The following is a 26,341-nucleotide window of genomic DNA, read 5'->3' on the forward strand; positions in this document are numbered from 1 at the left end:
CTATGAAGCTTTTGCAACAACAAAAGTTTGTGTTTTTATTTTCCTGAAAACTTTTCACGGACTCCCTTGCAAAGTGCCACGGACCCCTGGGGGTCCCCGGACCACCATTTGAGAACCACTGATCTACACATGCCCAGGCCATGAAGCAGTTGTGCCCAGATGGATGACGGGCAATGATGGCAACTCTCAACTTTGAAAATGTTAAGATGTCCACAACCAGAGATGCATTTGTCCTGAAACATCTTCATGTGTCCTGGAGGCAGGGGAGGATCCCTCTTTGATTCTTATATTTTTCCCCTAATAAGGTTTTCCTTGGGAGTTTTTCCTTCACGGAGGGCTTATGGTTTGTTGGTGCAGGGTAGGTATAGGCTTGGGGAGATATGTAGGCTTTTCATGTCTTTCTAAAACATTTCATACTTTGTTTTGTTCTCTTATGTTCCGTTTGTCGGCTGTAGCTCAGGAGGTAGAGTGGGTCGTCCACTAATCGCTTTGGATAAAAGAGGTCGGTGGTTCGATTCCCGGCCCCTCCAGTCTGCATGTCGAAGTGTCCTTGGGCAAGACACTGAACCCCAAATTGCTCCCGTTGGTGTGCCAGCACCCTGCGTGGTAACCTGCCGCCATCGGTGTGTGAATGGGTGAATGTACCTACTGACTGTAAAGCTCTTTGGACAAAAGCGCTATATAAATGCAGGCCATTTGTTTGTTGATTAACTAGATCTAGATAGGTTTAGATAGTCCTTCGAGACCACCTTGTGATGAAGAGCTATAGAAATAAACCTGACCTGAATTGGCTTAAGAAAACTTCTTCGTCTTATCTCCAGATTGAGAGAAAGAAAAGCACCTGTTACAGTCTTTGAGACAGCAGCAGCTCTATATGGATGCAGTGTGGTTGTGTTCAGCTGAGATAATTAAATAATCTTTTTTACATTTAGTGGTGCTGTGAACCCTGTTCTAAACTCTGGGCTGTACAAAGTCTTTAAATTAAGACAAGCCCCCTCAGTTGAGTGTTTCTATAGCCAGATGTGCGTAATAGCACTGGCGGTTGAGGACTCCATGGTAACGCTGTTGCTATGGAGTCCAGGAGAGACAAAGGGACGCATGTCAGTGCAGGCAGCTCTGGGTGAAATATGCCCTGAATGTAAAGGACCTGAAGTGGGCTAAAAGACGGCGCAGGACTCTGAATGGAGAACTAAATTTGATCAAGGCGTTGCTAGGAAAGAGCATCTGTCCTCCGCTAACATGAGATAAATAAAGGTTAAATAGAACTAAATAAAGTGAGGACTCCTCTCGGAATGAATGAATTTGATTTGACAGATGTTTAAATACATAATGAATAGATGCCCATACACCAGGATGACATTGTTGAGGAATTCACACACAATAAAGTCCAGAGACTTATTTCCATTGTGGTCCTCTTTTTATATATCTATCTCTATAGATATAGATATATAGGTAGAGCTAGATATAGATATATCAATGGTCGGCCCAGCACGAGTTCCATGGCATTTCACCCCTTTGTTGTGGAATTAAAAACAAAAACAGTAGCAATCAATTTGGGGATATAAATATAAAAGGTTTTTGATTATGATTTAAGCCTAACGGAGAGCATAAGGTGCAATGTCTTTGTACATTTTAACCAGGTGCTCATCTTCATTATTATTATTAGTATTAGTATTTCTCAATCTCCTATGGTATTGTAAGGATTACAACTTTATTATATAGTACTTTTGAGGAGAAAAACTTACCCCCATGAATAGGTACCACAAGGGGGCAGCACTTTGCTCGTCCTCTTCATTGGACCTCAAACTAGTCCATTAACATGTCATGTCCATTAACATGTCATGTGTTTGTGTATCTTCTTTTGTTTCTGCTTTCCTGATGAGCCATGCTTTATATTTCAGGGGATGCTATTTTATGTGGCGTTTCAGTTTCAACTAACTTGAATCACTCAAATATACCAGCAACAAAATCACAAAACAAAACAAAAGGCCGTAAGAAAGAAAAAGGTAAGGGGAGGTAGCTGTTCTGTTGTTATGGTGATGGTGGATTGTGCATGCTGTGCTGCCACACACTATTCTAATGTTTGCATATCCTGTCACTGTTTCCCAAACGAAAATCCATCATAATGCTTCAGCATAAATAAGTAATTCTCAATTTGGGACTCCAGACACCCAGGGGTCCTGACAGGACAAGGAATGCAAGGAATGCAAATAATAACACACACGCACGCACACGCACACACACGCACACGCACACACACACACACAGCACCTTAGCACCGTAGCAATTTCTGATTCATGCTGTATATATTTGTATGTCTTATTGGTGTGATTCATTTTGTATTGATTTGAATTGATTAGTGTGTTTTTAATACAATAGATGCCAATTAAAAAAATCAACTAAAAAAGAGACAGTGAATTGATTTGTTGTTCTGTTCTATTCTATTCTATTCTATTCTATTCAACAGTCACGTGTGTAGTCCATGTGTCCTTGAGGAAGACACTTCACCACACCATGCTGCTGTTTTCTGATTGGTGGATAGTTTTTATTATTTTTATTACAGGTGTAGGATAGATGAGGTAGATCATTTTTCTTCCGGCTGGAGCTACAGTTTATACAGATGCTTATTCTAGGTAGTAGAAAGTTAGGTATTAGTTGTACTACTCCAGTTGTTTATTCCAGGTATATTTTATATTCCAGTGTGTTTATTCCAGGAAGTAGGCTAGAGATACTTTTTTTTTTACTCCAGGTATTTATTCCATGTGGTAGTTTATAATTTAAATAAAGGCTACATAGTTTCTACTCCATGTATGTAGCCCTATTCTAACTAATACAGACATTGCTAGAGATAGTTCTTTCACTTTCACAGGTGTGTCTTGCCCTCAGGTAGGCCTGACGTCACGAGTTTTCCTGTCTTGTCCCAGGATGTCTCCAACAACGCTCTGCTCCCACAAGTACATTCAACAAGGAAGTCCCGCCCACCGTCACAGCCGATTGGTTCACAAGTAAAGTCGAGCGCGCATACTGCAGTCCGATGGGCTGCGCGGGTTGTCAATCACTAAAGCGGGGGACCAGAGTTTGTGGGTGAGGCGTCAGGTGAAACTTCAGCCAATGCGGGCAGGCGGGTGGACGACAGAGCAAACTTATTTCTCCAGAACTTTATTCTTCTGTGAACTAATCACTAATCACCTTTTATGAACTTTTTTCGCCATACGAGAGCGTCAACAACATCCCGAAAAACGTTACGTTACAATGAAGAGTCTCAAGTATCGGCTGAAAAAGCACGAAGTGACCATCACAGTAAGTTGCATTTTGTTTTGTATTTCCAAAGACTTTAACGTGACATTAGTTCTGGTAATAGGCGTGTATTGCATAGTTGAGCTAATGAAGATGCTAACGCTAGATGTGTGTGTTAACGTCGGGGGTGTGTAACTTTCTGTATCGTTCAACAATATAACCTCTGGTCGTCAGATCCGACATGTTCCCAGTTCCCACCGCCGCTGTGGGCAGCTTGGAGTTGTATTGCCTATGTCAGAAACACCTGCGCCTCTGCGCAAATAACGCTTGGATATTATTATGGACTGAGTGTTTATGAATGACTATAACGTTACTAACGTTACGTGGATTCAGTTGTTGATGTGCTGGTCTGGACTATGCTATGGATGACTGTGTTGTTCAGTGAGTCGTGAACTGAAGCATGCTGTGTAAATCAGTGCAGGAGCAGCAGCAGGTCCATCAGGCAGGAACACTGGTTCCGCTGGGCCTCTATACCATGATGACCATGTGCTGTCTGGTGTGATGTTCTTTTGTGGACCAGCCTGCGTTGGTACTGGTTCTGGTACTGGTACTGGTTCCATGTGGGCAGTTGGTCTATCTTCACCATGTTTTGACTTGCTCCTGGCTCTGAATGAAATTGCCTACCACCACCACACCAGCAGAAATGTCTGTAACTTACCCTATAGAAGTAGGTTAGTACAATTAATAATAATGGCTATACAAATACCACATCAAAACCCCAAGATATTGGGATGAGATGGAAAATAAATACTATAGGACAAAATAAACGATAGTGATTTTTTCCACTAAGTCTTCATGTGTTACAGCATGACTCAGTCCATATCATTACTTTGCAAACAGTCTATTTGACCTGTTTATTAAAGGAACACTCCGCCCATTTTTCAACCAGCTTTGTATCATTAGAACATCAGTAGTATATGATATAATATACTAATATATAGTATAATATATAGTATATGATACAAAGCTGGTTGAAAATGGGCGGAGTGTTCCTTTAAGTGAGGCTGCCCCATACATTTTGCAACTCATGTAAAACTTGCCACGATGGGCCAAGTCTACAATCTAAATCTACAATCTAAATCTACAATCTAAATCTAAAATCTAAAATACACCGCACACTGGAGCAGCTCCAATATATTTAATGAAACAGCTACTGCACGCTTTCGACCCACACAGGGGTCTTCTTCACCAGGCAAACTGATTATGAAGAACCTCACTAATAAGAGTGTCATTGCAGAGTTCTGCACAGTTCAACATGCAGTGGGTGTGTTCTGGCACAGAGCTCTCTCTCTCTTTTCGGCTCCCAGCAATCAATTAGCATGAGAAAGGGACAAACAAAGCCCACAGGAGCTGTGTGTCTGTCTGTTGGGTGAAGTCTCTCTGGCCCTCTCAGAGAGAGAGAGAGAGAGAGAGAGAGAGAGAGAGAGAGGAGAGAGAGAGAGAGAGAGAGAGAGGAGAGAGAGAGAGAGAGAGAGAGAGAGAGAGAGAGAGAGAGAGAGAGAAGAGAGAGAGAAGAGAGAGAGAGAGAGAGAGAGAGAGAGAGAGAGAGAGAGAGAGAGAGAGATCAGAGACACATACTTCCCTCAGATAACAAACACTCATAAGGACTTGAGACACGAGTGATACCAAAAAACTTCCATATCTGCTGGGCGAATTACAACAGTGCGCTAACACAGCAGCAAGGTTTGTGAGCTGTTGTGACAGGGAAAAGGATAAATGGGACACAACCACTCTAAAGCTTAGGGTCCGCCCTCTGCACATCTTGTACATAGACACATACTGTACAGATATCTTCAACTCCTTTTATCCTATTTTTAAACATTTAAACTTTGTCACCTAGCCTATGTACATATTTGTTTGCAAGACCGAAATGTTTACATATCTCTGTATTATAACAGGCTAACATTATAGTTTATATTATTGTTATTATCGTTATTATTATAGTTTTGTGCTAACCTATAATTGTGTTACTTTTTGTTTTGTTGCACTCTTGCTTTGGCAATGTAAACTTATGTTCTCCATGCCAATAAAGCCTTTTTGAATTGAATTGAATTGAATTGAAAATTGAGAGAGAGAGAGAGAGAGAGAGAGAGAGAGAGAGAGAGAGAGAGAGAGAGAGAGAGAGAGAGAGAGAGAGAGAGAGAGAGAGAGAGAGAGAGAGAGAGAGAGAGAGAGAGAGAGAGAGAGAGAGAGAGAGAGAGAGAGAGGCCTTTCACCAATCAAATTTGTTACTGTGTTTGTAGACAGTTCTTCTCTTCTCCCTCAATCACAAACTGTTTACAATTCAATCCTACTTGGTCAATGAAAAGCCTGTCCCCCCCCTCCTCCCTGCCTGCCGCTTGCAGCTGTTGAACTGCAAATCCGCCATTTGTTTCTAACCTAGCTTTATTAAGATCACTTCTGGAAAGGTTCAATGTAACGAAGCCGTGTGGAGGAAATGCATGCATGGCGTTGACACAGGTTTGAGCGATGATTTCACAGCGATCCCATTGAGTTATAGTATAAGCGATATGATAAGAAATGACATACAGCACCTCTCTGGTCTAGAGGGAGCGCTGCTCAAAATGAGAGAAGAGGAGACATAAGTTACTCTTTTTATTTGTGTGTTTTTGCTAAAGGTGAAGAACAAGTGTCATCAGTTCAGACTGGATCATCATTCACCACATTACATTAGGTCATTTGGCAGACGCTTTTATCCAAAGCGACTTACAATAACACATTTCTGTCAGCAATAGAGCAATCCACTATGCAACACAGTCTATGACAACACTACAACTTCTGAGGAATAGTGGTAGAGTTTAGTTTAGGTTATTTTTTTGAAGAGGGAGAGAGAAAGAAGTTAATTTCAACAAGGGCCCAGATGGAGCCTGAAAAGGTGTGTCTTTAGTCTTTTCCGAAAGATCGGCGGTGATTCGGCCGTCCTGACCGAAGGTGGAAGCTCGTTCCACCGTTGAGGTGCCAGGGAGGAGAAGAGGAACACACCACCTGCCCTGTGTGTTCATATCTAGTTCATAGAACATCAGATCAGTTAAAGGAGGATTATTAGATTTGCTGAATGTTTGACATGTGAGCATCCCTTCTTCATTGTCATGTTATTATACCACCACCAGGGTGCTATTCTTCTCAAACGTGTTCCCGTTATGATGACTGATTAAGAAATCTGGTGGCCTGTTACATCTACATTGTCGCAGAAAGTGAGTGAGGAGGCGGGAATGTGGGGGAATTCACGTGAGACATACTTTTGGCATGTGGACAAAATGAATTCTATGAAACCCACTCACTTGAGCCTAGCGTCTTGTTCTTCCACTCCTTGTGCAATGTAGGCATTTTCCTCCAGCTTCCTTGTCTTCTCCCCCTCCTCAAGTAACAATTTAGTGATTTACGTTTCATCTGTGAAACAAAGTTTGTTTTTCAGACTACATGGCAGGCATGATCTCAGAGGGACATGTTTTTCTTTGATTATATTCTATGTTCTTTTCCCCACTTCACAAGTTTGCTTAGTAGTAACTTTTGGCAAAAACGTATTTTCATTTGTTTTCAACCAACAACAACAAGGAATGCTAACTATGCTACCTAGCACACCAAGCCATCTTGGAGGAGCTGGAAAACAAACTGGCAGACCCAAATCAAACATGCCAAGGCGTTCCTGCCGTATATCAAACCCAGAACGAGTTCTGTTCGTCTGCCAGTGCAGCAGCCCGGCCCGCTGAGGCCAGGATCCAGTTCCTGTGACTTTTTGTGCTGAAAACAATTAGCTGTCAACAACACTGTTCCACTGCGAGGCTCTGGACGACAGGGATTGTTCTAATGGTGGTAAACCCAGTAACCCACCCACCCCTCGTGGAAAGAACACAAGAGCAGGTCAACGCAGAATATTTTGATATAACTGTCGGAGAGCCAAATGATTTTGTTTTATGGCCCGGGTCAATGTGAGGCTAATGTCATTTCAGAAAGATTGTGCCAAAGACTCAACTCTCAAGAGGCTTCACTCCACACAGTTGTGGGTTTGGCTCTTCTTGGTCTTGGCATCGCCATGTGCAAAAAGCTTTTTATTTTCTCCGGTTGAAAATCCAACCACGGGCGCTGATTGGCTAACGCTTGTTGTCAGTCAGTCTTGCTTGCGAGAGATCGCTGCCTGCTGCTGGAGCTTTTTCTCTGTCTGGGCGGGGAGTGACGTTAACGGCGGCCGCGGTGAGTGAAGCCCTGCTGCTCGGGCCGGGCGGGCCAAGGAAATGTCCCGGCGCAGCCCGGCCTAGCGGAGCTGTTGATGGCTAGAGGGATGTTGATAGATCGATTCATAGCTGTGGTGGGACTTGATGTTTCCGCCATAGTTGAATGGAACGGGATGTGTCGAACGTGTCGATCTTGTGACGATAGATCGCTTCGTACTGCCGTGCGCTTGCCGATATGATTATCGTTGATAGCGCATAATGCCATCACCGCCGATGTCATTGTGATGACATCGCTGCCGCGGTTCCCATTGTGATGACATCGGTGATGATGTCATCATTCGCGACAGATCCTCCAGGGATAGTTTCAGGGAGCTGGCTGGATCCGGAGGCCCAGGATAGGCCCCCCGAGGGCGGCCACCCCGCCTTGAATCGGCGTCGGCGCGGGAACCTTTGTAACAGGCACAGAAACGTGATAACATCCTTTAGCTGTGGGGGCTTTCATTTTGTTTAGTGCCCCAGGGAGCAGTGAGCACCCTGGACAGGGAGCACTGAACACCCTGGACAGGGAGCAGTGAGCACCCTGGACAGGGAGCAGTGAGCACCCTGGACAGCACCTCTAGATTTGAGGGTCTTCTTGCAACAGGGTGGACGATTTGAACACGGGACCATGATGTCTCTAAGCCAGTGATACTCAACTTGCGGCCCGCGGGCCACATTCGGCCCACAGGCCTGTGTGGCCCGCGATGGAATTGCAAATTTTTTTTTTTACAGTGCAAGATACCCGCTGAATAAGTGTCCAAATGTTCATGTCATTCTGGCCAATACTCCACTTCTGTTATAGCATTTCAGTCTGGAATATGGAATATCTTTCAATAATCTATGATTTAGCTGCTAAATTGTCAAATACCGCCGTCTGCTCGCTACCCAGGCACTTATGTATGTACTTAACCTAACTAACTATCCGGTGTGCACAACATTGTCAGCCTAAACTCCGGCTGACACCCCAAAAACCTTCAATCCACCTCAGAAAAATTTATATTGTTTGTTTATTAACTGGCCCCTGGCTTTCTATCATTTCACGAAAGTGGCCCCCGGGCAAAGCAAGTTGAGTATCCCTGCTCTAAGCATTAGCCATCCCTGCTGCTGCCATATTCATATAGTGAGGACACTAGACAGTGAGGGGTTCTTCAGATGAGTTAGAGGGGGTATGATTTTGGCTGCCATCTTTTTGGTGCTTTGTGAACTCTGTACATTTTGAGTGACTTGCTCATTTGCGACATTAAAGTTGTAATGTAAAAATTGTACTTATACGTTTCCAAATAATTCTATCATCGATCCTCCACAGTTGCTGCATTGATTCGTATCCATCTGCATGTAGACAGACAGACAGACAGACAGTGTGTGAGTTGTTTTTAGCCCAGTCATGCTTCTCTCTCATGTGAACTCATGTGGAAGTCATGACTCGGCTCGCAGCCATTCTGTGACTGAGCCAAGAAGGGATCTCTGATCGGATGTGAACAAAAGACACAAAAGGACACAATCCCCACTTTCATTCAAGAGTTTGCTGCACTCTGCTCTGCAGCACCCCCTCCCCCCCCGTCCCCCCGGCTACACACAAGCACGCACACACACACACACGCACACACACACACACACGCATGCATGCACACACACGCACGCGCACGCACGCACACGCCCACACACACGCACACACACACACACCCCTTTTGACGGGAGTTTCCATTTAGAATTAGTTAGATTTTGTTAAATTTTAAGGGGTCATATTTTTTTTAACGCTCATTGCTGTAGTGTTTTTGCACTGCACTTCCTGTTGGGTTCACTCGTCAAATCAAAACTCTTTTCTTTGCCTGCTCAGCCATGGTGGATATTAGATAATATTGCTGCTCATGCTAACTAACTAGCCAGTTCTGTTAATCCAAACAAACTGCGCTGTTGCAGCTGTTTGAAATATAAAACGCATCATTTCCTGATATTTCCTGGGAAATATCGACCTGCCATCAAGGGTTTAATAAATTAGAACAGCAAATGTAAAAGCTTTCATAAACTAGGGCTGTGAATCTTCGCTGGCCTCACGATTCGATTATGATTCATCTGTCAACGATTCGATTTGATTCCACGATGCATCTCGATACAGCTAAAAGTATCGCAGCTCCAACTATCACATCCTCAATTTTCTATATTATTACTGCACATGGCTACTTTTTAATCAATCAATACAAGCAGTCAGATAAATATCAACTCCCTTTTTTTTACTTAGAATGTGCTTTAAAATCTGAATGTCAACATAAATTTAAACACAAACGATTGTTATCTGTCAACGATCCGATTCGATGCATCACGACACGTCCGCATCGCGATGCATCGATTAAACGATACATTTCGACACTCCTATCATAGACTGGTTGCAGTGGCGGCTGGTGTATGCATTTTTGTCCAGGGAGGGCTATACCAAAAATAGGGCTGGACGATATGGTTGAAACTTGAAATTGAAATAAATATCATGATAATCATTTGGCCAATCCTGGCGTGTCCCGCCTCCAAATCGAGTGGGCTTCAGCGTGTTGTTGCGCTCTCCTCGGGAAGAGCCTGCTGACGCGAGGTTTAGTGGCTGAGTGGAGCTCAGCGAGCCACAGGCAGCCAGCTGCCTTCGTGTTGCTGAGCGGAGAGTGCAGCCCGTCGGCCTGGAATCTCCGAGGGGCGACCCCTGACAACCAGGCTCTCTGAGGCGCGCGCCATTATCGCCATTGCGGTAAATAATATTCCTGGAATGCGGGTTTTAACGAGCCAGTTACATTTATTTGCATTCTTAGACATTACCGTTTGATTTAGTTTGCATAATTGGCCAAGTTAGTAGTTAGTTTATCGGCTAGAAATTCTGCCAGATGACAGGCACTAGGCGCCATTTTCCCCTTCACTTGGAATAGAAAATTATCCGGAAATGAAGATTTGATTGACAGCTGCCATGTCGGGATATGATTGGTTGAAATGGGGTAGAAATTTGATAGTACTAGGTGACGTCAGCAAACTGTAGATTACTGTTATGAATGAAATCTTAAAAAATGAACTTTTGATGTGAAAAGGTGAAAAACTAAAGAAATTTGATTTTTGTGATTTCTTTTTGCATACATTATTAAATAGGTGCACTGAATACCCAGGTATTTGAACTAAAATAAAATAAGTCATCTTTGGGTTCAGCTCGACTTTAAATTTCCAAATAATATTCCTACCATACCTAATCTTTATCCGTTTTTAAGTCAAATTAGCTCATCATCATCAATTTAGACAGCAGAAATGTGTCGCAATATTAAAATGTCTTCATATATCACAATATGACCCTGCTGAAAACAATAAATGATCATATTGAATGATCCTCCAGCAGCGCTGAATCAAGCGAGTCCACACACTGCTCCACTATGAGCCTCTGAATCATACGGCCTACAGATGCAGGCAGGTCCACCACACACAGTGACCTGGTCAGCAGCAGCCCTCTGATCTCCACATCAAACAACCTGCCCTCATATTGACTCCAGCTTTAGCGACCATGTTGTTTAAAGGAGAAGTTCACCGAAAAACAATGCTGATTTATTTTCCACATGATCGCACATGTATCTGAAAACTGTCATCAGTTTTTCAGGCATTCACTTAGTTTGACAGTTATTGAGAGTTGGTTTGAGTTAAGTTGTGGACCAGTGATGTCATTTGTGCACGAATGATCACGAACAAGCAATAATAACGTGAACCTTGGCGCAGATCTGCTCTCTCCGAGTGCCCTTCTAGTTGTTGTTGTTATTGATGCTGCTCAGGGGGCATCAACTCTCAACCTAACTTGACTAGTGTGAGGCCTATCTAGGTTTCTTAATACCTCTTTTCTGGACATAGAGACTCACCAAAAGACGGTGCTGTGGCTCTACATTACAGGTTTGGGGCTTCTAGAGCAGAACACAAGACGTCTGCTCAGATGTGCGCTTACTGCGGTGGTTAAATCCCCGATCGTGTCTGCCTGGGCTGGGCTATCGGCTAAATTCTAACTTTGCTGAATGGATAGAACGGGGGTTTTTACCCCACCCTGACCCTGTCTATGACGAGACATCGCCTCGACCTATAGTGACACTGCATGATATAGGCCACGCCCATCACGGGGGAATCGGGGGATAGTGCTCCATTCACTCCCATACACCAGCATCATTTCCCTTGAATTAAACATAGCTAAAAGCTGTTGTGTGGTGGGGCTGCGCAGACAACAAATGTAAAAAATCGCCAATTAAAGTTTTTTTGTACTCCCGAGCAAAACAAGGAAGCCATTGAGAATTGGCGAGAAGAAAAATGTGGATCTAGCTGTCAATGAAGTAAGTTGGGGTGTTCATCTTCCGTATATACGATCTTTGTGTGCAACACGTGACATAGGAGAACGCCAGGATTGGGGGGGAGTTTCAGGAAGCAGAAAGTCAGCAGACAAACGTTGTGATCAGCTCACGTCTCGTTCGCAGTTCAAATAAATGAAGTAAACGCACACAACGTCTCATTATTTGACACTAGCCCAGTTCCTCCTAGATATCTGCAAAACTATCTGTATCTGACGAGCGTTCCTTTGTTCGCCCGGTTAGCCACAGTTTGTTTTGCTAGAAGTTGGCACGATGGTTGGTCCTTTGTGTTTTCCCCCGTGTTGGGCGTGGTTTCTGAATGATGACGCGTTCCGCAGTGTCTCTATTCACCTTATGTAGCCACGCCCATTTGACCCAGTTGTGTGGTTGTGTCACGACTTCCGGCTAAACAAAAGAAAAAGGCTGGCTGCTCCAATATCATCTAATTCTGAATTAAGTAATAATTTAGCCAATTGTATGTAACATACCAAATAAAAGCAAATGGCAATGTTTAAGAATGCAATGCCATGTAACTGGCTCGTTAAGTCTCGCATTCCAGGGAATTACGTTAACGTCACTCTGCGGGTCTTATAGACGTAAGTGGCTCGAGCGCTCGGAGGAGAGAAAACCACCTGAAGCTTTCTTTGTTGGAGTCCAGGTATGTTTTACAAGAAAGTGCTCGTCATTGTCGACGATAACGTTATCTGACCTGGCTAACAGTGGATACTCGCTTGCTTGCTGTGTACCAAGCTCAAAGTAGTAGGCTACGTTCTTTATTTTACCCCCTGCACTGTCCGCTACAAAAACAACTCTCTTCTTCTGACGTTCTTTTGTATTTCTCGCCGTGACCACCGGAAGTGCTAACACGACCCGGAAGAATTTGGCCCACCCCCGCGTATGAACATAAGGTGAATAGTGAGACACCATATCCCTCAACCTAACTTGACTTGTGTGACGCCTACCTTTCTTCACACCTCTTCTTTTCCGCCCACAGTGAAACAGCATATCCCTTTCTTAAGGAAGGTCTTTATCTTTCCAGTTTTCAAGTCTTTGGACTTAGAAGAACTCCCGTTCATTTTGAATGGGAGGTTGCTGTATACTTCCTGCATCCCCCCCCCCCCGCTCCTTTGTGTTCATGAACACACCCCTGTCTGTCTTTCTTCCCTCGCCTCCCCAGCGGCCATGTTGCTTTATTGAGGAGATGTTTAGAACCTTGAAGTGGTGTCACTTTACAAAAATGTGGAGCCGGGCTGGAAGGTGTTGATGATGGCGTTTGAGGGTAGAGAGAGAGAGAGGGGGCGGATGGAGGTGGAAGGAGAAACATCTCTGATTTCACAGGTTGTTTTGGACACAGAAGATGGGGGTTGGTGGAGATGGAGGGGGGGCAGCTCCTCCAAGCTCCTCGACAATTATCTGCGTCTGGTGTTTTGAGTTGTGTGTGTATTTGCTGATAAGATTCTGAACTTGCAGCACTACCCGTACGATATGATGAACACAGGATGAACACATGATGAACTTGCAGCACTACCCGTTAGGGATGTTCATTTTGAAAAATTTCCATAATCGAAAATCTGGGAAAATTAACGATCAATTATCGATTATCGATCATATTAATAATAATAATAATAATAATAATAATATATATATATATATATAATATATATTTTTTACAAAATGAATGCCTATGGCAGAAAATACGAAAGACAACGTGTTCTCCTCAATGAACTCTTTAAATTTAAATTTTGTAAAAAAAAAATATATATATATATATATATATATATATATATATACATATATATATATATAATTTTTTTTTACAAAATGAATGCCTATGGCAGAAAATACGAAAGACAACGTGTTCTCCTCAATGAACTCTTTATTTCAATGTGTCTCCTCTCCAACACTCTGCTGTCCCCGGCGCATGCTGTTGTGAATTCCCCATGTTTAAAACAGTTTTGTTGGCACAAAGGCCCGTGCCCAGCCAGAAAACTAGAGACTATATGAAGCTCCACCTCACGTTAGTCGGCTGTGCAATGGAGTGGGGCGAGGAGGAACGAATTCCACCCAAACCTAGTTTGCAAAAAAAAATAAAAAATAACAAAATCGATAAGAATTCCACATGATCGATTCCATTCCTTAACGATCAATTATCGATTTTCGATAACTGATGAACATCCCTACTACCCGTACGATATGATGAACACATGATGAACTTGCAGCACTACCCGTACGATTTGATGAACACAAAATTACAGGTCGAGGGGACAATTTGCTTTTACATAACTCTGTTCAGACATGAAATTCTGAAGTGGAGGCCTGTAACAATAACCACATTACTACCATATGCTGCTATTAGAGGCTTACCGCACGCAGGGTGGGGAACATTACTGCCATAAATTCATAAAAAGGTTGTTGTTGTTCTTTTTTCCACTTAGATTTTTTCACTTTTATGTGTGTGTGTGAAATGTGAATACAACCACAACCTCTGCTATTACAGTATACACACACACGGTTTGCTGTGTCTGTGAGTGCAGTGTTTCCCCTACCATTCTACAACGGCGCCCCCTCCAGGCCAGAAGAAATTTCAATAAGCCTTTATGGCATATTATTACAATACAACAATACTGTTGTTGACAGTGTTGACTAGGGCTGCACGATATTGGAAAAAACTGACATTGCAATATTTTTTTATTCTGCGATATATATTGCGATATGAAAAAAACAGGAATTTTCACCAAAAGTCTTAAATAGGTCTATCAAGCCTTGCTCATTTAAGAAGATGGCCTAGTGGGTAACGTGCACGGTTGACGTAGTAGGAAGTGAGTGTGTTTTTAGCCACAGACAGGGTGAGTTGCAGGATCATAAGGTACTATAGTTAGTAGGAAAAGAGCTTAGAACGTCACAGAGAGGGCATGCATTACTGTATGTTATCAGTTAATTTGCCTTACTTGACATTGCACGCTCTGCGATGTGACTATTGCGCATGTGCACATTGCGATGACGATGCTGAAACGATATATTGTGCAGCCCTAGTGTTGACAGTAATAGAAGATGCCAAATCATTCAAAACGATAAGCATTTTGCTTTAGGAGCATTGTGCCAGCGTGCAGCGCTGTTCCAAAACGTGTCAACGTGTGTCGTTGCCTGGGAAACGCACATCCCATAATACAACCGTTCGCATCGCATCCCATAATAGTATGAAGATACTTGGGATGCCATTGCGAACATAGATGCGAACAGGTTAGCTAAAAGTTTAGCGTCGCCAGCGAGGGCCCCCGCCGTTGCGATCGGGTTACATTTCGAAATGCCTCCAGGCCTGAACATCTTTCTAGGGGAAACACTGGAGTGGGAAGCCAGATAGGCTTATTATGTGTCCTCCTGGTCGCTGCACTAGCGCCGCCCCTGGGCGGTCCGGGTGCCTGTTCAGCGGGGAGGAGGGGGAACTGGGGTGATATTCCTCGCTGTCAGGTGAACAGAAGCGGCTGGTGACTGCACATCCACATGAATCGGAGGAGGCATGCGAGAGGCTTACACCAGCCGTTCCCAACCTGTGGGCCGCAAAGGTATTGCAAGTGGGGCCGCCAAATCGTTTGCAAAACATTACGACCTTGAATTCTAGTTATCGATTATTTATTAATTAGCCTGTTGTAGTTTCTGATGACAGCTCCTTTAAAAAAATTCTGAGAACACTATTATTTGGCCTGTGTACTGTTTACAGTCGGAGGTGGGCCGCAAATATTTTTGAGATATTTAAGTGGACCATGAGATTGAAAAGTTTGGGAAGCCGCTGGTCTACACCCTCCCCAGATCGGCAGAGGTGAACCTACGACCGGGACTGCTTAAAACCGATTTATGCTTATGCGATATCGCCAGCGGCGACTGCGCCGAGGGGTGTGCCGCAGCTGGCCGGCCTATCGGCGCAGCCCGGCGGAGGCAACGTGCAGCTCCTCGAAAATGTGACTTGACGTGACCAGCACGAGAGCTGTGATTGGCCGTTGCCTCGGGCCGCGCACGTATCCGCTGACGTACTTGTTGTGAGTGCTTGTTGTCCCTCATCTAGCAAAGCCTTTCTGCAGGCTCACCCGGAATGAGTTTTGAAATGGAGGGACAATAAAATGTCCCCCCACCGACATTATTGCAAGTTCTTGATAAACAGGATAGCGTCCTAGACATGTAACGGTATGAAAATTTCACATCACGATTATCGTGACCAAAATTATCACGGTTATCGTATTATCACGGTATTCATAAAAAATTGCTGAAAAAGTACTGAGAGACTCACCGAAATAATTTTACAACGTTTTATATCGAAAACTCCGACCCAAAAAGGATTGATACACTCACTGAAATAATTTCTCCAAAGTTGGCACAAGACTTGCCAACTTTGGTTGATGATGGACAGTATTTACCATGTTTTTCAAAGCACGCGTCGCGGTAATCACGGTACCACGGTTTTAATGATAATGAAAATTTGAAACGGTACGGTTATCGTGAGGAATTTTATCACGGTTATCATTAAAACCGGTTATCGTTACATCCTATGTAATGGACGTGAGTGTACCACAAGCTACCTAGTGTTTTGGACGTGTACCGCAGCCAACCGCTCGCCGAGTTACGTTCGAGTATGCACAGTCTCGCGGTCGCCGTTAGTCGGCGGCAAGGCTCCAAGTCGAGGCTGCGCGGAACCCTGTCAGCGCCTTAAGGCAGGAGGTAATTAGCATGTGGGCTACTGTTGCTCGTTGGGGTGGTGTAGGTGTGGGTGTGGTGGGGTGGTGTAGGAGCCAAAATGGGGGATTAGCTTCAATGTGTTGGAATGTCCTGGCTTAAGTGGACCTTCTTGTGAGGACCAGAGATAATATTGAAGGTAAGAATGTGATCAAACTGCTTTCAGTCACAGGAGTAATAATCCCTCTCTTCTAGTTTCCCCTGAAATCCTGTTAGAAAACTCGAGTTAAGCAACGCAGTGAATACACACAGTCTCAGTAACATCTCATTACCTCAGCACGTGGTGGAGATGTTCTCTATAGGGCGGCACAAATGGCTGCCAGAACAAAAGAGACAAAAATACACAACGTGCGTGTAGCTACATTTAAAAAAGAGCCAAAGAATTAAAACAATTTAAAACCTGCTGTTTGGGTATTATGACTGCCTTAGCAGTAGGGCTGCCACTAACGATTATTTTCATAATCGATTAATCTGTCGATTATTTTCTTGATTAATCGATTAGTTGTTTGGTCTATAAAATGTCAGAAAATGGTAGCAAATGATGATCAGTGTTTCCCAAAACCCAAGATGACGCCCTCAAATGTCTTGTTTTATCCACAACTCAAAGATAATATCAGTTTACTGTGATACAGGAGTAAAGAAACCAGAAAATATTCACATTTAAGTAGCTGGAATCAGAGAATGTAGACCTTTTCTCTTCAAATTGTACTCAAAACGATTAATTGATTATCAAAATAGTTGTTGATTAATATTCTGTCGATCGACTGGATCTGGAAGATCTCACAGGCAAGGATCAGCTTCCTCATTCGTGCAACTTACGACACGCTTCCCTGTCCTCGCAACCTGCACCAATGGTTCGGGAATGAGGAATGCTGCTCACTCTGCAATGCTCCTAATGCAAGCCTCCAGCATATCTTGTCAGGCTGCAAGATCGCACTCTCTCAGGGGCGCTACAGATGGCGTCACGACCAGGTCCTGGGGAAACTGGCAGAGGTGCTGGAGGGGCGTCGACAGGGCAGCAAAGAACCAGCAGAGAACCACACCAGCTTTGTCATGGAAGGGGGCGGAAGAAGATACACCAGGCCAAAAGAGACAACAAGGCCCTTCTCCCCTGACCACAAGTGGGACATGAGGGTTGATCTTCACAAGCAACTCCGGTTCCCCACGGAGATCACAACTACATCTCTCCGCCCTGACATTGTGGTGTGGTCCACCAAGGCAAGAGCGGTGCACCTCATCGAGCTGACAGTCCCATCAGAAGAGGGGATTGAGGCTGCCTTTGAGCGCAAGAAGGCCAAGTATTCAGAGCTGGCTGCTGAGTGCCGGGAGGCTGGCTGGAAGGCTACCATCTACCCAGTGGAGGTTGGCTGCCGAGGCTACGTGGGGCAGTCAGCCACACGCCTCTTGAGGGACGCAGGAGTGACTGGAGGGAAGCTGAGGAAGGCCATAAAAGAGCTGGCAGAGGAGGCCGAGAAGGGCAGCTTTTGGCTCTGGCTGAGGAGGAAGGACAGGAGCTGGGGAAAGAACAACTAACCCCGACAACAGCCGCAGGGGGTAACACCTATCAGCTGCAGGGGGTGACAGGGAGACGTCCCTGTCACTGCTCCGCCACCAGGAGACGTTCTAGTGATTAAAGGAGCGAAACGTTGATGAATGGTGGTTCCTAGCTGATGACCCTGCAGCTGACCCGTGGGCACCGGAGGAGGTGCGACAGGCATCAATGCCAAGCAGGAAATACCACCTACCTGTACATTAACTGTCGATCGACTGATCGATTAATTGATTAATCGTTGCAGCTCTACAGAAGAATGAGGGAGATGTTTTTTGTTTGTTATGGGAGCTACAGGATATGAGAAAAGATCTGTTCACTAAACATGAAGACAGTGTGGACTTTTACATAAACATGAGCCCAGTGTGTGTGAGAACAGCTCTGTCTCCAGCAGCAGCCCTGCTCGTAGCCTCAGTACCTCCTGTCCTGTCCTGAGGAGTCTTTCTCCAGCAGCTGCACAGCATCTAGTATCGACTGCACGCTAACCTTCTCAGCAAGCTGCTCACAGGCCAACGTGGTGAACTTGCACACACACCACCAGGCATTCCTACCCCCCCCCACTGTTGCTGGAGGTGAACAAGTTATGGAATTTAAGAAATGCCCTAAATCTCCCTCCCTCTTATCAAGGTGTGTGTGTGTGTGTGTGTGTGTGTGCAGTTGATGTGTTGATGTGAGTTAACCAACCCCTCCCACCCCACCACCTCCACACACACACACACACACACACACACACACACACACACACACACACACACACAGACACACACACACACACACACACACACACTAGAGCCCGACCGATATATCGGTCCACCGATATTATTATATATCGATATTATCGATATGTTGGCCGATATGCCGATATTCTTTTATTTTGTATAGACAACATGTTGTGTATATTTGATCTTTTTTCTTAATTCAAGTTATATTTTATATTTGTTCTATTTGTGTTTTTCTAGTTATGTATAATTATTAAATTCCCAGTGAAGTTGACTGTTTCATTGCATTGATGTCATTTTGGACAATAAGGTTTATTGATAAGCTGTAAAATATCCTCCCTACATTACATATCTCAAGTCATGTCAAGTCATATCTTTGTCAAGTGTCAATATTTGAGGGATCATTGCAAAAACATTGTGTAATATAATGTATATTTAATAAAAGAATATCGGCCGATATATCGATATCGGAATTTCTTTACTCCCCAATATCGGTATCGGCATCGGCCTCAAAAATCCAGTATTGGTCGGGCTCTAACACACACACACACACACACACACACACACACACACACACACACACACACACACACACGCACTTTATTAGCCTGGCCCATGTTTGTTTGTTTGTTTGTTTGTTGGTGTGTTTTTCTTTAATTAAGTTTTGTCTCTAGCTAAATAGGTGTTTCTATCATTTCTGTTGCTACATGTATGTGCATACGTTTACTTTTCCTCTCATTTGACTTGACAACATTGCAAGAATATAACGATGAGGAATCCTGTATGAGAGTTTTGTTCACTTAATTTGTAGTTTCACTTTCAGTTTTCAGTAGGAATTTACTGGCACCTTGTCAGATTTATTCCACCAAATTAAATGATATAGCCTGGTCTTCTTCTATACCCGCTCTATTCGTAAAGTGCATTGAGATGACTCTTGTTGTGATTTGGAGCTACACAGTATATAAATATAAAATTGATTGATTGATATCATTAGTAGAACTTGTGGAGCTGGGACTCGTACTGATGTAAACTATAATCTACATTAGTCGTGGTGTCGTTAAACGAGACTTCTCCTCAAGTCGTGTAGTTTGCCCCTTGCCTTTAGTGTGACAGACTCGGTAGACTTGAGAGAAGTGCGAGCGTCTTTCTAAAACATCAGAAGCGACCTTGGAAACATCAGAAACCACCTTGGAAACATCAGAAACCACCTTGGAAACATCAGAAGCGACCTTGGAAACATCAGAAGCGACCTTGGAAACATCAGAAACCACCTTGGAAACATCAGAAGCGACCTTGGAAACATCAGAAGCGACCTTGGAAACATCAGAAACCACCTTGGAAACATCAGAAGCGACCTTGGAAACATCGGAAACCACCTTGGAAACATCAGAAGCGACCTTGGAAACATCAGAAGCGACCTTGGAAACATCAGAAACCACCTTGGAAACATCAGAAGCGACCTTGGAAACATCGGAAACCACCTTGGAAACATCAGAAACCACCTTGGAAACATCAGAAGCGACCTTGGAAACATCAGAAAACCACCATGGCACTCTGCCCCATGGCTGCCTGCCTCATTGAAACGCTGGTCCTTACTCCCCTTTGTGTTCGCACATGGAATGACAATGAAACTACTGTCTCAACTCAAGGACTCTCCTCATCTTCTGGCCAGCACAGCTCAAGTACTCTCTGTCTGAACGGACGGTGATCCAATTACTGATGTCTGATGTTCATCTCCGTGTCTGCGAGATGCTCGGGAAGTGAATTCATGAATGATCTCACAGAGAGTTTGACTGTTTTAAAATATGATTTTAAAACACTGTTCTGAGCAGAGAGAACTAAAGCAACAGCTTTGGTAAATGGGCTACTGACTTTTTTTTTTAAATATTTTATTTAACTTTTTCAGAACATAAAGAAAACAAAACAAGAACAGGAAAAAAGAAAAGAAAAAACATATATACATACATTCAACATTACAATGCTACAAAATGTGATTACAAAACGATTAAAAAAAAAATATATATATATATATATATATATATATACTGTGCAAAGGATCCAAAAGAAACTCAAATACCGCTTTTAGCCTGATCAAAATAGGTCAGGAACGGGTCCCAAATAACGGAAAATTTCCTTAAAGAATTTGACCTCTGGAATCTGAGTCTCTCCATACGTATAACTGAGATCATGTCTGTCAACCACAGCTGAAAAGAAGGTGGAGAGGAGGACTTCCATTCCTTCAAAATTAGTTTCTTGGCAACTGTCATTCCCTGTGTCAGAGATTGCTGCACGGCCGTTATGGGCTACTGACTTTAACAGGGATGTTTCTTTGGACCATTTCGGGCGAGCGTCAGCCACCTATTATGTTGTAACATTTTATCGAGTTCACCACAAACAAAGTCGTTATTAGGCTAATTATGACGAGGTGTTTTTTTCCATCTATCAATAAACACTCAAATATGTTCTGCATTATAACCGAGGTAACAAGACGCACGTTTGAGCTGCCTTGAAGGTGCCGCCATCTTTCATCACTCTGATGACGGCCTATAAGGAACCACTAACCAGAGGGCACAGAAGAACCCAGGGTAGTAAAAAAACAAACATTCATAACGCCATAAAAACTACAAGGCAGTTTGGACGAGTTGGACGTAACACAGGGCAAAGTGCAATCTTCAGTTCTCCAAAAGGCTATTCAAATCAGACTGTCCTGCTAAAGAGAAGACACGGTTACAGTTTTACCTTTTTCACAGCAGCTCAAAGAAATATTTGGGCCACTGTGGAGAATCGATATGTTCTCGCTTTTTGCTTTGTTGTTGCTCTCCCCTCATCAATCAATCAATCAATCAATCAGTTTAATGCATGTCCCAGAAGGGCACTTTGGTTCACATCAGACAGTAGTGGAAATTACAACATCATTACTAATTTGATAGTAGTAATGAAGGCACACTTCAGAATTGAGATACATTATTACTAGTTTGAAAAAGTAATAAGGCACACTTCAATATTATACAATACATAAACATTTGTTGCATTATGTACAGATTCCAAAAGACCATCTACTGCCCTCAGCCGGGTCGCCGCGTGCGCAGCGCCACCGTTGCATTAGCTCCTCAAACATCGCAAGTGGCTCGCTGTCAAGCATCATAGGCCATAGATGCAGTCTGTGTCTCGTCATAGACGCTGGGGTAGCTGGCTGGGGGCGTGGTCAGGGTGGGGTAAATCCTCCCGTTCTCCCCATTCAGCATAGTTAGCATTTAGCTGCTAGCCCAGCCCAGGCAGACAGGATCGGTGATTCAACCACCGCAGTAAACACGTAATCACGCACATCTGAACACGTCTATGTGTCTGCTCTAGAATCCCCCATCCTGTAGTGTAGAGCCGCAGCACCGTCCTTTAGTGAGTCAGCCCATTGAGATTTTTTTTACCCCACTCGCGCGCCATCCGTAGTAATATTTTGTGAGCGTTCCCACACAGACCGACTGTATCTATTAGAGGTCAAATACAAGCTGAATTCGACATTATGTCCAATGTAGCCTGGTTAAAAATGCCACTAGCTTGGCCAGCTAACCTGTATGTTTCCACCTGGATGTTTCTGCAGCAAGTCTTGCTCCACCTGTATGAACCTTGTGGACTGGTAAACATGCATGTCTCTGCTTCCTCCTTGAGGAAACTGAGCGAGCAGCTTTGCATGTTATAATAGCATCCATAATGCAGGCTTGTGCTTGGTCGTTTATGCAAACTGCTTGGCTATATTATCTTTGTGTTCTGCACAGCTTAGTTTATACAGTGCTACCACTCACCAGCAGGGCTACAGGAGCACTGACGCTGACATCCTACGGGCACGTTGCTAGGGCTGCACGATATGGGGGAAAAAGGGAATACGAAATACATGAATTTTCACCAAATGACTTTGATAGCTCTATCAAGCCTTGCCCCCTTTAAGAAGGCGGCCTACTGGGTAACCTGCATGGGTGACTGTTGTGAATTTTAACTATCGATCTAGCAAAGTCATAAACTATAAAATGGCACAGTTACCCTGCTCTATCGATCTGGTTCAATCCGGCCCAATCTATGACATCATAGATGCACCAATCTCTCATCCGGTGATGTCATGTCTTTGCTTGCAATGAGACTGCTACTCATCATCCTAATAAGTGCATTTCATGATCTGTCTGTATTGTACTGTTAGAAGAACACGATACATGATGGTGTCTTTATCTGTCATTGACGTCCTTCCTTATTCAGCAGTGCTAGGATAACAGCTCCTCTCTTTGACTGTATTTAAATCCCAGGTCTCTGTCTTGGCCAGTTTTAAAATCAATAATACTATGTTCATGAATGATAAGATTCACTTACACAAATCTCATATCTGAGAACTCAATGCAGTTCTTGTGTGAACAGTTTTTCTGTGCAATGTCTGCACAAACTGATTCATCTTTTGTTTGGTACATCAGAGCACTATAGTGAAATGTAGCATCTAGTTGTTTTTGTCTGCAGTTTGTTATACTTATAAGAGCAGTACATTTTCACATAATACAAATGGACTTGCATCCACTGTGATATACTGTAGGAAGTAGGAAGTGAACTCAGATCAGCTCCATCAGAAGTTTGTTTTAGCCTGGCGGTTGTGTTGGCTACGTGACGCTCTGTGTTTTTAGGATTAACGTCTGGCTCCATGCGGATAGCCATGAGGTCATGTCAGCAGTGCCACCCTGTCTGCTTTCCCATGATGCACCAGCCCAGGCCCTCATGACCCGTCTGCTTTCCCATGATGCACCAGCCCAGGCCTGCATGAGCCGTCTGCTTTCCCATGATGCACCAGCCCAGGCCTGCATGAGCCGTCTGCTTTCCCATGATGCACCAGCCCAGGCCCTCATGACCTGTCTGCTTTCCCATGATGCACCAGCCCAGGCCCTCATGACCTGTCTGCTTTCCCATGATGCATCAGCCCAGGCCCTCATGACCTGTCTGCTTTCCCATGATGCACCAGCCCAGGCCCTCATGACCTGTCTGCTTTCCCATGATGCACCAGCCCAAGCCTGCATGAGCCGTCTGCTTTCCCATGATGCACCAGCCCAGGCCCACATGACCCGTCTGCTTTCCCATGATGCACCAGCCCAGGCCCACATGACCCGTCTGCTTTCCCATGATGCACCAGCCCAGGCCCACATGACCCGTCTGCTTTCCCATGATGCACCAGCCCAGGCCCACATGACCCGTCTGCTTTCCCATGATGCACCAGCCCAGGCCCACATGACCTGTCTGCTTTCCCATGATGCACCAGCCCAGGCCCACATGACCTGTCTGCTTTCCCATGATGCACCAGCCCAAGCCCACATGAGCCGTCTGCTTTCCCATGATGCACCAGCCCAGGCCCACATGACCCGTCTGCTTTCCCATGATGCACCAGCCCAGGCCCTCATGACCTGTCTGCTTTCCCATGATGCACCAGCCCAGGCCCTCATGACCTGTCTGCTTTCCCATGATGCACCAGCCCAGGCCCTCATGACCCGTCTGCTTTCCCATGATGCACCAGCCCAGGTGCACATGAGACGTCTGTTTTCCCATGATGTGGAAGAGCCACAGGGTGGGTGGGTGGGGGTGTGTGTGTGTGTGTGTGTGTGTGTGTGTGTGTGTGTGTGTGTGTGCGTGCGCGTATAATGCTTTGTGCGTGTGTCTTTGTATGTGTAGTTGTGTGAGTCAGGGGCCCCTGTGTGTGTTTACGTGTGTTAGTGAAGGAATTAGCAATCTTGGGCAGGGTTGGCATGGTAAGACGGGGGCTGGGGCTTATTGACTGACTTTGGGTGGTCTGCAGCTGACCTCGGCAACACGCACACACACACACACACACACACACACACACACACAGAGTCAGGCACGCATGCTGAGCAACAGGAACCCACGCAAATGCGATTCTGCTGATGAGGGACAAACCGCTGTGGAAATGGCTCAGACTCGGCTTTATCAAGCTTGTGTGTGTGTGTGTGTGTGTGTGTGTCACGTGTGTGTGCGCGTATCTGTCTCTGCAGGCTAGCCAAACTGTACTTTTAAGGGTACCGACTGAAGAACATCGGTGCTACCGAGTACCGATTCAAGTTTCAAATTTCGGTACCTGCTGAGAGACCGCATCTGTATGTAAAATGTTCTAAATAATAATAAGTTTGGACTTAATTTTTTAACAAATTAAATCACATGTTTGTAATTACGGAGAGAGTAAGGTACCGCAAAAAGGTACCGTTGGCTACCCGTATATCGGTTCAAATGTGAACGGACCCAACCCTGCTGCCTGTCCTGTTTGGTGGCAGAGCCATACAACCCTGCTGCCTGTCCTGTTTGGTGGCAGAGCCATACAACCCTGCTGCCTGTCCTGTTTGGTGGCAGAGCCATACAACCCTGCTGCCTGTCCTGTTTGGTGGCAGAGCCATACAACCCTGCTGCCTGTCCTGTTTGGTGGCAGAGCCATACCAGACAGAGATGGAGTTGCTTCATGATGGATGGTGGCAGTGTAGAACTGGATCAGCAGCTCCTGAGGCAGGTTGTACTTCCTGAGCTGAGCTGGTGTAGGAAGTACAACCTCCACTGAGCCTTCCTGAGCTGAGCTGGTGTAGGAAGTACAACCTCCACTCAGCCTTCCTGAGCTGAGCTGGTGTAGGAAGTACAACCTCCACTCACGTACATCACAACACAACACACATAACTTCACAGTTACAGCAAAACAACATATCCACGAGGGGGGGGGGATACCATACAGAGTAAAAAGTAAATAAATAATATTAAATAAGATAAACAACAAGTGGGGGGGGGGGGGGTAGACAGAATTAAGGATAAAAAAGAGGTCAGTAGAAGTAGCTTATACAGAGGTCAGATACTGTAGGTCGGGGTCAAGAAGACTAGATCAAGACCACTGAGCCTTCTTGATGACGGTGTCTATGTTGCCCTCCCACTTTAGGTCCTGGGAGATAACGGTGATCTGACGACTTTGACCGCCGCTTTAAGGCAATTTGTGCTTTGCAGTTAGCATCTGGCATACCAGAAACCCTAGCAGAATGTCTGGAAGTCCATTTGAACCTATAGGCAGAATTGCCCAGAGCCCTCCTGCTGGGTGGATGATTGATATCATCTAGTGTGACTATATCTGCAATCCACTGCTTTTCTAAGGGCCCCGTGCTGCTATAAGCTGAAAGTTTTTGGAGAACTGAATTTGAAATTGTGACTAAGTTAGTTATCTGTTATTTATTTATATATATATATATATATATATAAATTGTGACTAAGTTATTTATGTTATTTATATATAAATATAAATATATAAAAAAAAAAAAAATATATATATATATATATATATATATATATATATATATATATATATATATATATATATATATATATAATGACTAAGTTAGTTATCTGTTATTTGTGAACTGTCTCTGGACTGATAATAAACATGTGTTGTGCTTTTCTGTTGGTGAGAAACTTTTCCAGAGAAGACCTGTTTAG

At 44.3% G+C, this 26,341-nt stretch overlaps 1 protein-coding gene across 1 annotated transcript in view; it reads left to right on the top strand.

Moving 5' to 3' along the window:
• The first annotated feature begins 3,127 nt into the window (after nt 1-3,127).
• The window catches only part of uacab (uveal autoantigen with coiled-coil domains and ankyrin repeats b), a 68,518-nt gene continuing 45,304 nt past the window's right edge, over nt 3,128-26,341 (top strand). The window contains exon 1 of the mRNA XM_083652656.1: nt 3,128-3,300. Coding sequence (XP_083508782.1) covers nt 3,253-3,300 — 48 coding nt within the window. The 5' untranslated portion in view covers nt 3,128-3,252. The remainder of the gene's footprint in view (nt 3,301-26,341) is intronic.

Source organism: Poromitra crassiceps (genome assembly GCF_964638095.1).
Source record: "Poromitra crassiceps genome assembly, chromosome: 16".
Classification (NCBI taxonomy): Eukaryota; Metazoa; Chordata; class Actinopteri; order Beryciformes; family Melamphaidae; genus Poromitra; species Poromitra crassiceps.